General features: G+C 42.9%; 1 protein-coding gene across 3 annotated transcripts in view; it reads left to right on the top strand.

The window, feature by feature from the left end:
* The first annotated feature begins 12,768 nt into the window (after window positions 1-12,768).
* Window positions 12,769-18,528, top strand: part of C2H3orf70 (chromosome 2 C3orf70 homolog) — a 107,339-nt gene continuing 101,579 nt past the window's right edge. For all 3 annotated transcript variants that reach the window (XM_081571359.1, XM_081571361.1, XM_081571358.1), the window contains exon 1: window positions 12,769-13,197. In XM_081571359.1, the coding sequence (XP_081427485.1) occupies window positions 13,002-13,197 (196 nt within the window). In that variant the 5' untranslated portion in view covers window positions 12,769-13,001. The remainder of the gene's footprint in view (window positions 13,198-18,528) is intronic.

Here is an 18,528-nt window from a genome sequence, read left to right as displayed (position 1 = left end):
TGGAGTTTTCAGCCTCTGTGAGTGAAGCACACTAATGTGTAAGCACAATTTCTTATGCAGACGACCCTACCTCAGACTTCTCTGAGCCAGCCTCCAAATAGCTATTAGTGTTCTCCCTGAGAATGATTCCCAGCTGCTTTGATCTCCACACATCCCCAGTGGAACTCTTCCTCTTTCTCTCCAAACACATTCCTCCTCCTTTGCTCCCTAGCTAATGACTAGCATGGTCCCTGAAACTCCTTTGCTCCCCAGACTCAAATAATCCAGAATTTTATTGATTATATCTCTTCAGGATTTATACCACTTCTCCTGCTTTCCATTTCCACCATTCAGGCCCTCTTCACACCCCACTCCCCCTCGCCCAGAGTGGAAATTGCCTTACATCTCATCTTGCCCCATTCAATTTCTCCTACTGGCTCATTCTAGGCTTAATAGTTTTTAACGGGGTAGCTATTTTATTTTTAAGTTTTACTAATCAATTTTATTGCAATAAGTGGTTAAAATTTTAAATTCTCCTTAGATAATACTTTGTTTAAAAAAAATTGAAGTAGAGTTGTTTTACAATGTTGTGTTAGTTTCAAGTGTATAGCAAAGTGATTAGTAAAAGTGAATATATTCTGAAAAAGATATATTCATATATTCATATGAAATATGAATATATATTCATATATGAAAAAGATATAAAAAGAACATATATTCTTTCTCATAATATATTACAAAATATTGAGTATAGTTGCCTGTGATATACAGTAGGTCCTTATTTTTTATCTATTTTATATATAGTAGTGTGTATATGTTACTCTGAAATTCCTAATATATTTTTAAATTTTTTATTTGTTTATTTTTGGCTGTGCTGGGTCTTTGCTGTCGTGCAGGCTTTTCTCTAGTTGTGAAGAGTGGGGGCTACTCTCTAGTTGCTGTGCACGGGCTTCTCATTGCAGTTGCTTCTCTTGTTGTGGCTCCCAGGCTCTAGAGCACAGGCTCAATAGTTGTGGCGCATGGGCTTAGTTGCTTTGTGGTAGGTGGGATCTTCCTGGACCAGGGATGATCTTGTGTCACCTGCATTGGCAGGCAGATTCTTTACTACTAAGCCACCAGGGAAGCCCCCCTAATATTTAAAATTCACACTTGATCCTGTCACTCTGGGCTCAGAATCCCTCCTTGGCTCCTGTATTAGTTACCTCTTGCTGCATAACAGATTATCTCAGAGTTTCTGTGGGTCAGGAATCGGGGTGCTGCTCAGCTGGCTCAGGGTCTCTTAAAACTGCAGTGAAGGTGTTGGCTAGAACTGTTTCATCTCAGGATTCAGTTGGGAGGATTTGCTTCCAAGCTTACTCATTGGGTTTTTGGAGCCTCGAGTCCTTTCCAGTGTTGGCCAGAGAAGGTCATTTCCTTTCCATGTGGCCTTTTCCATAGGCCACTCACAATGTGACTGCCAGCTTCCCTCACAGTGAGATCTCTGAGACAGACAGAGACAGAGACTATGACAACAGAAGCCATAGTCTTTGTAACCTAATCTTGGAAGTGACTCCATCACTACTTTTGGGGTTGCTTAACCCAGTCCACACTCAAGAAAGGGAATTAGGCCGAGTGTGAATACCAGGAGGTGGTGATCCCTGGGGGCCATGTTAGAGGCTGCTCACCACAACTTGCACTCTTCTGAAGCTGTAGTTTGGCTCTGCTCTTATGGGGTTGCAAAGCAATGAGGTTCTAGCATTCCCAGCCAATATGTATCAGCTTCAGTGGGAGCAGTTGGACTTCATGAATTTGTTTCATTCATGTTTTCTGGTGAATTTTTATTGAACAAAGTGCTTCTAGCTGAAAAGTATTAAAAAAACTACTGGTTTAGGGGACTCTGTCTAAACCTTGTAGGGCTTTTCATGATCTCTCCCTCCTACCTATTCCAGTCCTCATCTGACTGGTCTGCCAGGCCAGCGTTACTTTCAAGCAAGACAGACTTACAGAGTGGCCCTTTGCCTTTCTTGCCTGCATACATGCTGTGCTGTTTTCCATCATACCCCAGCCCAGGCTGACTGCATTGCCAGGGCTAACTCATCCTTTCCATGAAATATTTTTTGCTCCAGGCAGATTTTTCTGTGTCCCCCTCATTTTTTTACTGTGCTTTGTTTAACCCCCTTAAACAAAGCAATTATCTTTTGCATTCTTGTGGTTGGTTTATATTTCCCTTCTAAATTTTCTCTAGCATCTAACCCAGAGCCTGGCACACAGAAGATGCTCAATGGCTGTTTGTGGAGCGAATAAATAAGCCGGGCACTGGATGCTGGATACTGCCTAAATGCTTGGGGCCCTGGGTGTGGATGGAGTGCTGACCGCAGCCCAGCATCTTCACGGGTTTCATGTGGCACCTTGGCTATCTCATTTATAATCCATGAGTCAGTCATTGTATTCCAGATTGCTCTTCACTGTCATTTTGGCCTTTAGCTGCTTACTGAAACGGGCTAATTAAAGCTGAATTATTTTAATTGCTAATCATCAAGAAAAAAGATTTTCTTCTTTTTTTTTTTAAATGGAAATGGCAAACTGTGTGTGTTATCCTACCATTAAAAGAAGCCAGAATGTTCTTGTTTCAAAATTATGATGGGTCCGCTGCTTCCAAAAGTGAGTGTGGACTATTGGAGCGTAAAGAAAGGTTATGCTGTGTAGAGCACAAAATTGACCTAGATCCTACTTCCATTAGTGTCACATCATATTACTCAGGAAAAGTCCAGTGGTTATTGGGCTTGAACATTGAGGGTGTGTGCAGATGCCCACAGGGGGCTGATGGCTTGGCACATTAATCACAGGCCTTTTGCCCTCCTCTTTTACGTTCAAAATCTACTCTGGAGGTTGTTTTTCCACAAAAAATTTTTCATAGATAAAGATATTTCTTGAGTTGATAAGACAAATTGGGACAAAACTTGGTGTATCCCTTTAAAGGGCAGCTAAGGGATGGAATGGTGAATTTTGAAAATTATATTAAGATGATCCGCAAATATCTACCATTTCCACTGCTTCAGAAAGACCACAGGAACTGCTGTTCTGGATTGCTCAGGGTGTTACCAAACTGAACTTGGGTGTGTTTTACCAACACAAAGCGAAGCCAAGCTACTGACATTGGGTTGTGGTGAAGGCAAGCACACTATTTATTGCAAGGTGCCAAGTATGGAGAATGGGCAGCTGATGACCTGAATTCCTGGATGGCTCTTAAGGAAGGGTTTTTAAAGGCAACATTATGGGTGAGGGTTGTAGGAGACATTTTTCTGGTTGCTTGGTAGCAAGGTAACAAGATGATGTTTCAGGAATCTCAATCATCAGCCTCTGGTTCTAACCAATCTGGGGACTATGGGCTTGTGATCAGCATATAGCCATCATCTTCCACTGAGTGGGGGTCTTAGTTTCTGTAGAATAATGCAAAGACATGCATTAGATTGTTTTATATGTATGTAAATATATAAAATCCCTTTAGAAGAAACTAGAAGTCTTGTGACTCTATTGTTCTAATCATTAACTACTTTAGTCTGTTCTCTGAAACTCAAAGGAAGCCAGACAAGAAGGGGAGGGCACAGAGGGCCTTGTATCCAAGAAAACCCTGCAGGGTCCTGCTCAGTTTCAGGGACCCATCTGTTTTTCTACTTTGCCTTTGATGAAGGTGCAATGAAATATTTTGCAGGAAAGCTGCCCTTCACGGTGCAATGCATAGCAGAAGGTTAGGGAAGGACCATGAGTATTTACTATGAGTCTATTCTTCTTGCAATGTCTAAAATACCTCTTGGCAAGTTGTTGCAGCCTGGGTCACTCACCTATAAGAGACTAAGACATTCATTCAATAAGATTATGAGCCAGTTAGTTAAGCAAAACTTCTTTTTTAATTTCAAAAGCTTCATAGAAATCTCCTAGTTCTGAGGGCTTAATGGTTTAAAAAAATAGATGTTTTGCCTTTCTATACTGTTTTTTTTTTTTTTTTTACTGTTTAGTCATAAATTTTTTAATGTGTCCATGCAAAAGTATTTATTGAGTGTCTTCTAGTACCAAGTGGTAGGCACAGCATGTGCTTGAGTACGGAGGAGTGAGAAAACTGAGAAAAGGCTTCGAGTTGGCTTCCAGCTAGAATTTGAAGGAAAGGAGGGGCATTCCTCATGTATAAAGTGAGGGGCAGGCAGTTCAAGGCAAAGAGAACAAAATGGGGAAAGGCACAGAGGCAGACAGGAAGGAAAGTGTATTATGTGTTCAGAAGCAAAGTAGCAATCTGGAGAAGATTTAGAGCGGTGGGGAGGGCTTTGTATAGCCTGAAGATTTGGAGTTTTTTCAGTAGGCAATGAGAAGTGTCAAAGGTTTTTAAGGCCAGGTATGTTTTGATTGGGCTTCCCAGGTGGTGCAGTGGTAAAGAATCCACCTGCCAATGCAGGAGACACAAGAGACTCTGGTTCGATCCCTGGGTTGGGAAGATCCCCTGGAGGAGGGAATGGCAACCCACTCCAGTAATCTTGCCTGGAGAATCCCATGAACAGAGGGGCCTGGTGGGCTATAGTCCATGGGCTCGCAAAGAGTCAGGCACAACTGAGCATGCCTACGCACACACACAAAAACACACACACGTTCTGATCAGATTTATGTTTAAGAGAAATCTCTTCTCAGCATCATGAAGGAAGGATTGAACATAGAGAGTCTGTAAACATGGGAGACATTTGAAGGTGATGAGAAGAGGAAGACTGATATTTATTGAGGATCTGCAATGTGCCAGCGATTGTGCTAGACTCTTGACATGTTATAGTTACTGACTACTGCAGGTGTATGGAATAGGAATTATAATTCTCATTTAAGAGATGAAGCTAAATAATATGTCCAAGATCACTCAGCTAGGTGGTAGAGGAGCTGAGCTTTGATTCTGCTCTGATTCCAAAGCTGCTGTTCTTTCCTTTACATCAAAGTGGATGATAAGGGTCTGAATTATGCTAGCAGCAATGCTAAAGAGGCAGCCTCCCTCCCCACTGAAGACTCTTAATATAGTTGCACCTCATTTGGAAGCTTCTCCATCCACTTCATCATTCTAATTGCTTTAATATGACAAATTGACCAATTACTAGCAGGTTATTTATAACCATGGTGGAATTAGTTGCTTGGTTCAGTCAAGCAACCAAAAGTAACTGATTTGTAATGACTCGATTTATCAAAGTGTTCAGAGTGGTTGCTGTGTGTAGACAAAACTCACATTAGCATTAGACGAAAATGTGCAATCGAGAATGGCTGATTATTCACAAATGACATCTGAACCAAAAGGTTTCTAACGCTAGCTCCATCTATAACCAAGTGGGCAGGTCATAGTTTTGAGTGCCAAGAGATATTCTGGAAAATCATTTTTGTTTTGCTGACAAAGAAACTGAAGTCTGGAAAGCATAAATGATTTGCCCAGACCCCCTAATCAGAAAACAACAGAGCTTAGACTTGAACCATCTGCATTGTTCTGATGCCCAGTCCCAGAGAACTTGTCCCACTTTGCTTGCTGCACTAACTCTGAGCAAATCACTTAGCCTCTTGAATCCTCAATTACTTTGCCCACAACAGGATAGAATCAGTGGATGTCATCAGTGAGCTTTTACTCTGTAAGAAACTACTCAAAACTTAGCATCTTGAAACAACAGCTGTTTTATGTAGCTCCTGATTCTATGGTGTGTCCTCGTGGTTGTTTTGTCCAGGACTGGCTCAGCAGAGTTCTATTGGACTTCTCACCTCTGTGATCAGCAGGTGGGTCTAGGATAATCTAGTATAGCCTCACTATACTTCTATACTATGCTTCTAGTGGTTGATAGACAATTATCTGGGCTTTATCACCTGGGGGCACCTCCATTCTCCTCCACAAGGCATTTCATCCTCCAGCAGGCTTGCTCCACCAGCTTGAATACATTTTGGTCTCATGGTTTCAAGCACAGAAAGAAAAGCAAATTTCAATGAGCAGGTTCTTTGGAAATCTTCTATGGATGTTTTCTATTTTCCCACTGGCTAAAGCAGTTCAGATGATGTGGTATGCAGTGTCTAAAATGGCTCCCAGTGATTTCTGTTTCCTGATATTTATGTCTTTGTGTAACCTCTGCCGCTGATATGAGGGCTGGATCTACTGATTTGCTTCCAATAGGTATAATATGCAAAATGATGAGGCATCACTTCTGAGACTAGATTATAAAAGACTGACACTCTCTGACTCTTTTTACATGCTTGATCTCGTAAAGCATGAAGAGGCCTACAAAGAGGCCCATGTGGCAAGGAACTAAGGGTACCCACCAGCCAACAACCAGTAAAGAACTGAGACCCCAGCCCAACAGTTTTTAATGAATCAAATCCTGACAACAATCAATCAGTGAGAAAGCTTAGAAGTAGGCTCTTCCCCAGTTGAAACTTCAGATGAGAATGCAGCCCTGACCCATAACTTCATTGCAGACTTGTCAGTGACTTTGAAGCAAGTGACCTAGCTAGGTCATACCTGGAGTTCTGAACACAGAAACTGTGTTGTGTGTGTGTTAATTTGGGAGTGATTTATTACACAGCAATAGGCACTACGAACAAAGCTAGTGGAGGTGATGGAATTCCATCACCTTTGAGCTATTTCAAATCCTCAAAGGTGATGCTGTGAAAGTGCTGCACTCGATATGCCAGCAAATTTGGAAAACTCAGCAGTGGCCACAGGACTGGAAAAGGTCAGTTTTCGTTCCAATCCCAAAGAAAGGCAATGCCAAAGAATGCTCAAACTACTGCACAATTGCACTCATCTCACATGCTAGTAAAGTAATGCTCAAAATTCTCGAAGCCAGGCTTCAGCAATACGTGAACCGTGAACTTCCAGACATTCAGGCTGGTTTTAGAAAAGGCAGAGGAACCAGAGATCAAATTGCCAATATCCACTGGATCATCAAAAAAGCAAGAAAGTTCCAGAAAAACATCTATTTCTGCTTTATTGACTATGCCAAAGCCTTTGACTGTGTGGATCACAATAAACTGTGGAAAATTCTGAAAGAGATGGGAATACCAGACCATCTGACCTGTCTCTTGAGAAACCTGTATGCAGGTCAGGAAGCAACAGTTAGAACTGGACATGGAAAAACAGACTGGTTCCAAATAGGAAAAGGAGTCCGTCAAGGCTGTATATTGTCACCCTGCTTATTTAACTTATATGCAGAGTACATCATGAGAAATGCTGGGCTGGATGAAGCACAAGCTGGAATCAAGATTGCTGGGAGAAATATCAATAACCTCAGATATGCAGATGATACCACCCTTATGGCAGAAAGTGAAGAAGAACTAAAGAGCCTCTTGATGAAGGTGAAAGAGGAGAGTGAAAAAGTTGGCTTAAAGCTCAACGTTCAGAAAACTGAGATCATGGCATCTGGTCCCATCACTTCATGGGAAATAGAGGGGGAAACAGTGGAAAAAGTGTCAGACTTTATTTTTTTGGGCTCCAGAATCACTGCTGATGGTGATTGCAGCCATGAAATTAAAAGACGCTTACTCCTTGGAAGGAAGGTTATGGCCAACCTAGATAGCATATTTAAAAGCAGAGACATTACTTTGCCAACAAAGGTCCATCTAGTCAAGGCTATGGTTTTTCCAGTGGTCATGTATGGATGTGAGAGTTGGACGGTGAAGAAAGCTGAGCGCCGAAGAATTGATGCTTTTGAACTGTGGTATTGGAGAAGACTCTTGAGAGTCCCTTGGACTGCGAGGAGATCCAATCAATCCATCCTAAAAGAGATCAATCCTGGGTGTTCATTGGAAGGACTGATGTTGAAGCTGAAACTCCAATCCTTTGGCCACCTCATGCGAAGAGTTGACTCATTGGAAAAGACCCTAATGCTGGGTAGGATTGGGGGCGGGAGGAGAAGGGGACGGCAGAGGATGAGATGGTTGGATGGCATCACCGACTCGATGGACATGGGTTTGGGTAGACTCCGGGAGTTGGTGATGGACAGAGAGGCCTGGCGTGCTGCAATTCATGGGGTCGCAAAGAGTCGGACACGACTGAGCGACTGAACTGAACTGAACTGATACATAGCTAAGGTCAGCATCGGTGTGGGAGGGGAATATTCAAGGGTATGGTTATTGAAAAGGTAATTATAGGAATTATTCACACACATTTATAAACAGTTTTCTATAGATGGACTTTTTCCAGGCTTTGGGAGTCTGAGATGGAATATCTTTCACTGCTTCAATGACAGTGATTAACTCTGTGTTAAGTACTGGGAACAATATGGTGAACAAGAACAGAGGCCATGTTCCTGGCCTCACGTACCTACAGTTTGTAGCAGAGGAGAGGAGGTAAGGACAGACATTAGCTCAGTAATTGCTTTTTTTTTTAACTTAACAAAATTTTTTTTTATTGAAGAAGAATTGCTTTACAGAATTTTGTTGTTTTCTGTTAAGCCTCAACATGAATCAGCCACAAATAATTTCTTCTTTAATTATGTATTTAAAGCTGTTAAGTGATACAAAGGAAGTATGTATATAACTTAGTTTGGATTGGTATGAGAAAACTTTAGAAAGTGGCAGATAAGCTGAAGAGGTAGGCAGGAGAAAAAGAGGCAGGAAAGATGTAAATTCCACGGTAGAAGTGGCATTCTTAAAGGGAAGCTGAATAGGTGGTCAGGAGCTATGGAATAAGTTCATATTTATGATCAAATTGTATCCTCCTATGAGCTAATGGTATTGTGGGTTACAGTTTTTAAACTTTCATTTAGAGATAGATGTTAAAATATTTATGGATGAAATTATATGATGTGTGCTGTGGTGTGGTTTACTTGTTAAGTCATGTCCGACTCTTGTGACCCCATGGACTGCAACCTGCCAGGCTCCTCTGTCCACGGGATTCTCTGGGCAAGAATACTGGAGTGGGTTGCCATTTCCTTCTCCCGGGGATCTTCCTGACCCAGGGATCGAACCTGGGTTTCCTGCATTGCAGGCAGATTTTTTTTACCAACTGAGCTACGAGGGAAGCCCATGATGTATGGGATCTGCTTCAGAATAATTCAGTGGCAGGGTAAGGGTCAGGAGTGGGTAGAGCTGCAGATGAAAGATTTTCCAAATGAGTTAATAATTACTGAAGCAGGGTGATGGATACTTGTGTGTTCATTATACTACTCTACTTTTCTATGTTCCATAATAAAACTTATATCCTGAAAACACATCCTGAAGTATGTATATGTATAATGTTTGAGAGGTCACAGCACATATACCTCCTTGTGCTCCATTCTGGAATATAGAGGTTAATAACATCTTTAGGGCAAGGGAATGGAATGAGTTTTATGTTAGAGAAAATGTAAAGACTTCACAGCTTCAAACCATATGGCTAACATAAAGTAGGGTATTTGGGTCATTTACCTTGCCTCCTGGCTGTAACACATTACTTCTGCTCATTTTTCACTAGCTCAGATGGCATGGTTTCATATATAACAGAAACTTATAACATGGTTCACCCTCGAATAAAAGCCAGTGGAAGAATTCTGTTCAAATTACATAGCATGGACAGTATTAGAGCGATTTTATGGGTTAGGAAAGGAAAAGAAGAGAGTAGGAGAGAGGGGAATCCCCTTTTATTCAACAAATTCTGGGTTGGCTTGCTATGGCAATAATGGATTCTTAATTTCTTTTTCTCTTTTATGCATGTTATTCTGAGGTGGGTCAGGCTGTGAAATTAATAGCAGGGATGGAGACATGAGTCAGAGATGTACTTCCTTAGGATAATTTTGGTGGGGGAGAGAGATACCTGGGGCTGAAGCTGAAGACATGATGATTTATGTTTCAATGTTCAATTGTTTCAATGTTAGGTTATTTGGGGAATCATATTTGGAGATTTTGATTCATACCTTCCTTGACAACAACTTTGCCACCAAATTGTTTCTCTTCAGTTCAGTTCAGTTCAGTCACTCGGTAATGTCCAACTCTTTGCAACCCCATGGACTGCTGCATGCCAGGCTTCCCTGTCCATCACCAAATCCCAGAGCTTACTCAAACTGATGTCCATCTAGTTGGTGATGCCTTCCAACCATCTCATCCTCTGCCGTCCCCTTCTTCTCCCACCTTCAATCTTTCCCAACATCAGGGTCTTTTCCAATGAGTCAGTTCTTCACATCAGGTGGCCAAAGTATTGGAGTGTCAGCTTTAGCATCAGTCCTTCCAGTGAATATTCAGGACTGATTTCCTTTAGGATTGAGTGGTTTGATCTCCTTGCAGTCCAAGGCACTCTCAAGAGTCTTCTTCAACACCACAGTTCAAAAGCATTAATTCTTTGGCGCTCAGCTTTCTTTGTAGTCCAACTCTCACATCCATAATGATTACTGGAAAAACCATAGCTTTGACTAGACAGACCTTTGTTGGGAAAGTAATGTCCCTGCTTTTTAATATGCTGTCTAGGTTGGTCATAGCTTTTCTTCTAAGGAGCAAGCTTCTCTTAATTTCATGGCTGCAGTCATCATCTGCAGTGATTTTGGAGCCCCCCAAAATTAAGCCTGTCACTGTTTCCGTTGTTTCCCCATCTATTTGCCATGAAGTGATGGAACCAGATGCCATGATCTTTGTTTTTTCAATGTTGAGTTTTAAGCCAGCTTTTTCATTCTCCTCTTTCACTTTCATCAAGAGGCTCTTTAGTTCTTCTTCACTTTCTGCCATAAGGGTGGTGTCATATGCATATCTGAGGTTATTGCTATTTCTCCCGGCAATCTTGATTCCAGCTTGTGCTTCATTCAGCCTGGCATTTCGAGTGATGTACTATGCATATAAGTTAAATCAGCAGGGTGAAAATATACAGCCTTGATGTAGTTTCCCAATTTTGAACCAGTCAGTTGTTTCATGTCTCGTTCTAACTCTTGCTTCATGATTTGTATACAAGCTTCTCAGGAGGCAGGTAAGGTGGTCTGGTATTCCCATCTCTATAAATTTTCCCCACAGTTGTGATCCACACAGTCAAAGGCTTTGGCGTAGTCAATAAAGGGCTTGTTTCTCTTCAATCCCTATTAAATGAAGACTTCACTAGAGTCATATATGCAGATTACATTTACCATCTTAAGCCAAGGTTAAATAAAAGGGAAGACTGCTTATGGCAGTGAAGATTTTCAGAGCTTGAAGATGAATTTGGTTATTTCAAAACCATGATGAATCTCCTTGTCAGTGCAAAGCAGCAAAGGAATAAAGTAACGGAGAAGGTGGACCTGGGCATAAACATGTTCCCGCACAGCATTTGTACTGAAAGGCTTTGTTGTTGTTCTCTGAACCTTGGCAATTACAGGCATTTTCCTGTGCTCTGAAAAACATTTGGCCAACAGCGAGAGGAGGTCCCCTCCCTTTCTGTGTTCAAGGCTGGGCTCTGGCCTTGTTGCAGGGAAACGGTAACTCCCAGTCGTTCTCCCTGGTAGCAAATGGTTTGTTTTCTCCTCACTGAATCCTGCCAGGGGTGAGTTCTCAGCAGCAGAGTCTGGCATGGAAAATCCATTTGGAGCAACTAGTCCCCAAGAGGGAAGAAGGCAAGCCGATTAGGGGGTGCGGGGGACAGCTGCAGCCACCATCAGTGCCAGTCACACCCGCTGGCCAGGGCGGGCATTACTACACAAAGGCACACACAGAGTCCATAGCAAACACGAGTCTTGCTTGTATGCTCACAACTACATGTACTACACACAACCAAATCCATCCATATATACCACGCACGTACACTCAATATAGCAGTCACATGCACCACACTGCCATATACATACCACAGACACACATGTTGTATAACAACTGTGCCCACCACACCCCCTACGCACATGGTTACACAGAAACTCATCTACTGAATACCACATACAGAACATATACCCTACCACACAAAAACACACCACTCACTCTCCACAATGGTCATATGCATCCATGCTACATATGTGCATATACACACATTTCACAGTCCACATTACAGTCACAGGCTTTGTGCATACCACACACATACCATGTACACAGTTAACAACACATCCAATTACACATACACACATCTAATCCACATAACAAATATACACACCCATACACACCAAATACACACGTAACACATTCCTCATACTAGTCCCATGCATCACAGATACAGCTCTGCTACATACACAACCCCATGGCACCCAGCTTGATTACTTTCCCGCTTAGCAAGGTGGGCCTGAAGGGGCGGGTAGTGGTTAACACAGGCCATGCCTCGCGGGGCTGGTGGCCTTGGCCCAGGATGTGAGCCCCAGGGGCCACGCTGGGAGCGGGAGACAGCCCCCGGGGAGCGCACGTGTGTCCTGTGTGCACGTGTGCGTGCCCCCAGGGGCCGATGTGCTCCGACACTCTGGGGATGTGTGTGTGTGTGTGTGTATGTACGAGGGCAAAGCGGGCCGCGCGTGCGGCAAGGCTGTGTGTGTGTGAAAACCCCGCTCCCACCTGCGCAGGGACTAGCGCACTGGGCGTCCGGGCGGGCGGGTACTCAGCGTGCACAGCCCTCCGCTGAGTGTGGACGTGTGTTTCGGAGGGAGTGTGTGGGAAGCGTGCGTGGAAGCTGGCGTGCCTGTGAAAACCGAGCCTCCGAGGCGGCTGTGTTCCTAACGGCCCTCCGTCCGTGGAGGCCAGCCTACGGGGGCTGACTGACTGAATGTGCGGCGGCAGTGGCGCCCCGCCAAGCGTGTGTGAGCAGCCGTGTGTGAGAAGGCGGGGCTGGCGGAGGGACTCGTGGCGTCTGCCGAAGCCAACGCGCGTGTGTGCGCGTGCGTGTGCACGTGGGGGCGCGGCGCGCGCCACGGCGGAGGGAGGGAAGGCGGCGGCGGCAGGCCCAGCCCCCGGTCGCAGCGCCCGGGGCGGCTCCTCTGCGAGCCTAGGGACCGCTGCGCTCCCGCCGCCGCCAGCTCTGCTACCGCCACCTCCAAGCGCTGGCCTGAGTCCCGGCCCGCGCCGCGCCCGCCTCGGCTTCCTGCCCGCCCAGACGCCGCTCCTACCGAGCTCCGGGTCTCGGCTCCGCGGAGGGAGAGGAAATGAGTGCGGCCGCGGCGCCGGCGCCCGAGCGCGGTTGGAAGAGCGAGAAAGTGGACGAGGCTCAGGCCCTGGCGCGGAGTTGCGCCGCCCGCAGACCCGACTTCCAGCCGTGCGACGGGCTCTCCATCTGTGCCACGCACAGCCACGGCAAGTGCTTCAAGCTGCACTGGTGCTGTCATCTCGGATGGTGTCACTGTAAGTCGAGCCACGTCTCCTCGCCTTTCTCCGCGGTCCCCGGGGCTCCAGCGGGTCGTCCAGGGTCGTAGCAGGGACTGTGCGGCCTGGGGGGCGCCTGGCTGGGCCAGGGCTGCCCTGCCGCAGGCCGGGGCCGCCGTGGGGTCCGGGCAGCGGGAACTGCCCTCGCGCCGGACGAGTCGGGTCGGCGCTGCCTTGGCAACGAGGTGTAATCTGTGGGGAATCTACCTTTTTAGCCACTTCTACAAAAGAGGTCTCCCCGTCCCAGGAAAACTGGGGTGTATTTTTTTTCCTGTTTTCTTTTTCAACCTAAAAGACCAGGCGCGTGTGGAGAAAGCTGTCAGAGTTGACGACAACCGGAGGGGAAGTCTTTTTTCAGGGCTGGTGGTTAAAAGGTGCACCTCTTTCTTTTTTCACTTTGTCTTAACGGGCTGCTATTTAGAAGAAATGGATTTGGAATCGTAGCCCATTTCTTGTATCCAGATTGAGAAAGCGCTGGAGTGAGGGACTGCTTCAAAGAAGTTAATATTAACAGTTTGGAAGGGTGAACTCCTTGAATACCCAGTTCCAGCATATAAAGCCAGTGTATTATAGAGACTGTTTTAAAATTGCAAAAATAAAATGAATGAAAGTAAGCTTCAGTGATCTTAAAGTAATTTGTAGAACGAAATGGTCTAGACCTTTTCTCTTATGTCTATCCTGCCTGTGATTTTTAAAATAGATTTAAGTGGCCATTTAATCCGAATTTCACCATTTGATGAGTTTATGGTATTTGGCCTGCTATATCTGATGAGTTATTTCTTTTTAGAAATGTATTCTAAACTTAGTTTCCACATAACCTTATAATAGAGGGTTTGGAGTGCTTATTTAGGTTACAGATTCTCAAAGTGATCTTAAAATTATTTTTTCCTCGTTGGTTAGAAAAAATGGCTCCCAACAAGAGATGCAGTACATAACAGATCCTTGTTTATGTTAATTGAACATAATAAAATATTTTAAATTTATGACTTCAGGGATAGAGAATTCTTACATTTTCTTTACAAATGCAAGACACATTTACAGTGTTGATTTTTTGCATTCTGTGTACTGTTGGGTCTGTTACTTCCTATATCTCATTATTCCTGTTGCTCTCAGCTCCATTCCTAATTGTATAGCATTGCTTCAGTGGGGGACAGGGTGAAGAGTTGAAAGTAACAACTGTGGGAAACATGTGATGCTAGAGTACACAAGTAGGGTGACTCCGGTGAGTCCATTTCCTGTGGAAGTATAGAAAGAGTCATAGTGTGAATTGTGAGGAACATTGAAGATGGTCCAGTTCAGTGCCTGTCTTGTTTCGGCAGTCTCCCCTTTGAGTATACCATTACTGATGGGAACCTTGCCATCTTCTCAGGCAGCCTCTTCCTTCATTAGACAGCTTTGGCTCTTAAAAATGCTCTTCCTTATATGGAGATAAAATCAGTTACATTGGAATTTCTTCCTACACCTCCTGTTTCTACGTTATGAAATCATATATAACAATCTTAACCTTTTTTAGATCCTGTCTGCTTCAACTCTTCAGATATACACATGATGTAGACTTTTTTACCCTATCTCTAGTCACAGCATCTGGCCTGAAATAGGTTTGTAATTCACATTTGTTGAGTGACTGAATGAAGGTAGCCATTGTTTTCCTCTCAAGCATTGTCTTGTCTTATTTATAAATCTCCATTCCTTTCTATGGGCTTCCCAGGTAGCTCAGTGGTAAAGAATCCTCCTGACAGTGCAGGAGACGCGGATTCGATCCCAGTGTCTGATCCCTTGGTCAGGAAGATCCCCTGGAGAAGGAAATGGCTGCCCATTCCCGTATTCTTGCCTGAGAAATCCCATGGACAGAGGAGCCTGGTGGGCTGCAGTCCATGGGGCAGCAAGAGTCGGACATGACTGAGTGACTAAACCACCACCATTCTTTTCCGCCTTTCCTTTAATGGTATTCAGGCCCCTAAGCATCCTGGTTTTTTTATTCTGAACCTGTGCCAATATGGTTATGATCCTATGAAGATAGTGACCCCTAGAAGGTACACCATATCCCAGTTGTGGTATGCTCTGTCCAAAATTAAGCAGGACTGATATCGCCTGTGTTTGAGATACTACTACTGCAGCTAGCATCACATTAGCTTTTCTTTGTTCCACATCATATTGAGCTTGTGGTTGTCAGATTGAACTAAGCTTGCTGTGAACTAAGCCATTAAGCCTCTTTTTTGTTTGTGTGTGTGTTTTACATTTGTGGCATAAATTAGAGGGCTTGCCTATCTCACAGTTATACATATGTATTTGGATATGGCTACTCACAGATCACTTAGATAGATCCCTTCCATTTATTTTCCTCTTTCCTTATTGATAAAATTGTTAAACAGGAGAAGACCACAGATGAAAGTCCTGAACTGGCTTTCAGGTTCATAACAATTCATTAATGAGCACTCTGTTGTTATGATCATTTTAACAATTACCTCACTACCTAATTGGGCTTCCCAGGGGGTTCAGCTATAATCTGCCTGCCAATGCAGGAGACCAAGAAATGCGAGTTCGATCCCTGGGTGGTCGGGAAGATAATTTGGCGTAGGAAATGGCAACCCACTCCAGTATTCTTGCCTGGAAAATTCCGTAGACAGAGGAGTCTGGTGGGCTACAGTGCCTGTGGGGTCGGAAAGAGTTGGACATGGCTGAGTGACTGAGCACACACACATACCTTATTATACCTTTATCCACCTTCTGTTTATCTTATCTGTATTGGTTTAGTGAGAACCTGATCAGATACTTTGTTGAAATTCTCCCAACATACTACTTTTATGTCTTTTTGATATATGATGTCTATCTGTAAACATACTCTTGTAAAAAAAAAAAATAAAGGAAATTAGTTGAGTATAATGCAGGTTGATTCCACAGATGCTTAACATTTTCTTTTCTAAGCGGTTAGTAGCTACTTTTTAAATAATCTGAATTTAGAAAGGACAGACATTGAGTATACTGGACCATTCGCAGTTCTTTTTTTTTTTTTTTTAAATCAAGCCTGCATTTATTCGCTCTTTTCAGTCTTTGGCAGCCTTCTGGGATTCCATGCTTCCCCTGCTGCTGGTGGTTTGGTGATCACATCCAAGAATAGCTTCAGTTCATTTAGAGCAGCCAGCTGCCCTGTTCAGTCTCCTCACCTGTGTGAGGCATCAATTCTTTCTACCCCTTTGAAGCCCCAGTATTATTTTTCTTTAAGAGAAGCAGAGTTAACATATTTGAGAAGTTCTACTTTTGGAATTCATGAACACAACATCAGTCCTAAATAAAATTCTTTTAATTTTGGTGAACATGAATAGAGCACCTTCTCTTTATGAGACATTATTATGGAAACTAGGAATACAGATATGAATATAACTGGATCATGTGCCATAAGCAGAGTGTAAGGATGTGATTCATCCTATATTTATTTTTGCATTCCTTTAAAATCACAAATGATATGAATGAAAAGTGATCAACTTGTTCACCAAATTGGTAAATATTAAACCAGGAAGACTACCTTGAGATGCTTGAGAGAGGAAATTCAGAACAAATAAAGGAAATTCAGTTTTATATGGTTGATGTTACATTTGTGAAATTTATAACCTTATGAAGTAGAAAAGGCTGCAAATACATACCTGTTCATGAAAGACACAAACTGTGTATATGTTGACAGATGCAGTGCTTGATGTAAAGGAAATAATTAGTATATTTGGGTAATCGATTTTGAGGACTATGTGATGAAAACTGGATATGTTCTATTGATGTCTCTGTCAGAGATAGATTATTAGGCTGAATAAACTATGGCCCTGAATCTGAACCTTTATTTTTTTTTTTTTCTTAGTAAGGAGTGGTATTGGGTTGAATTAACAAATCAAGGAGTCCAAGAAGAGTTTTGAGAGAGGAAAAGACGTGGCTTGGCTAGGGAAGAGGGATGGTAAACAATAAATGTAGATAAATGTAAAGGGATGGTAAACAATAAATGTAGATATTGTAAAGTAGCTTTTTTTGTGACTGGAGTAGATAGAATGTTAGAAGAAATAAGAAATTTGATTGTTGAGGTGTTAGGGAGGGATGAACTGGACAGTGGGGAAGTTCCAGTTGCTAGAGACCTCGGCAATATCATGCTTTCCAGATTTTCCTTCTTTGGCCATGTTTTCTTAGACTCAATTGCCAGCTCATCCTCCTGTAACCAACCTCTAAATGTTAAGTGTTCTAAAGGGCTAAAGCCTAAAGGGTTTCTTCATTTCTCATACTATAGCCTCTCCATTGGCAATCTCATGCTTCATCATGGCTACAAGTGCAATCTATAAAGAAGTTAATGACTTCCATATTATCTCCAGTGCAGACTTCTCCAAGTTCTATATCCTCTATACCCAAATGCCTACTGACATCACCATGCAATGACAAGGCAATAGAAACTCAACAGATACAAAATTGGATTCATGGTGGTGAAATGAGTAGTGGGGGAATGAAATCAGCATGGGAGAATATTTTCATATTAGTGTAAAAAATAGGTTGACATTCATGCAACAATGTCTATTTAATGGAAATTAGAATAGATTAGATTTGGAGGGGGAGGAAGAGGATAGTTATAAAGGATAGCTTCTAGGATACTAGAATTTTGCCTTATGCAGCTTGGATGGATGGTGATGCTGTTCATTCACTAACAACCAAATGCTGGAGAAGAACTAGGTTTGGATGATCATGGAATCATGAATCCACAAAGACCATGAATCCAATTTTGTATCTGTTGAGTTTCTATTGCCTTGTCATTGCATGGTGATGTCAGTAGGCATTTGGGTATAGAGGATATAGAACTTCGAGAAGTCTGCACTGGAGATAATATGGAAGTCATTAACTTCTTTATAGATTGCACTTGTAGCCATGATGAAGCATGAGATTGCCAATGGAGAGGCTATAGTATGAGAAATGAAGAAACCCTTTAGGCTTTAGCCCTTTAGAACACTTAACATTTAGAGGTTGGTTACAGGAGGATGAGCTGGCAATTGAGTCTAAGAAAACATGGCCAAAGAAGGAAAATCTGGAAAGCATGATATTACAGAGGCCAAGGGAAAGGAGTGCCTTAAGAAAGAATATGAAGGTGAAATCCATTTTCAGCAGGTTATTTCTTAGATATTGGTGAAACTAGAAATAGTGATTTTTTTTTTATTACTGAAGAAGAGGATGAAAGGTTTAGTTTTGCAACAGTAACTTAAGGAATATACTTAATTATGGCATAGCTATTTGTGATCATGAATTCTTCAAGGTAGAAAGAGAAGAATAAAATACCAGGATAAGAGAATT

Source organism: Giraffa tippelskirchi, chromosome 2, assembly GCF_054371585.1.
Source record: "Giraffa tippelskirchi isolate mGirTip1 chromosome 2, T2T-mGirTip1v1.2.pri, whole genome shotgun sequence".
NCBI classification, from domain to species: Eukaryota; Metazoa; Chordata; class Mammalia; order Artiodactyla; family Giraffidae; genus Giraffa; species Giraffa tippelskirchi.
Note: the sequence above shows the minus strand (reverse complement) of the source record. Positions and strands in the feature narration are given on the sequence as shown.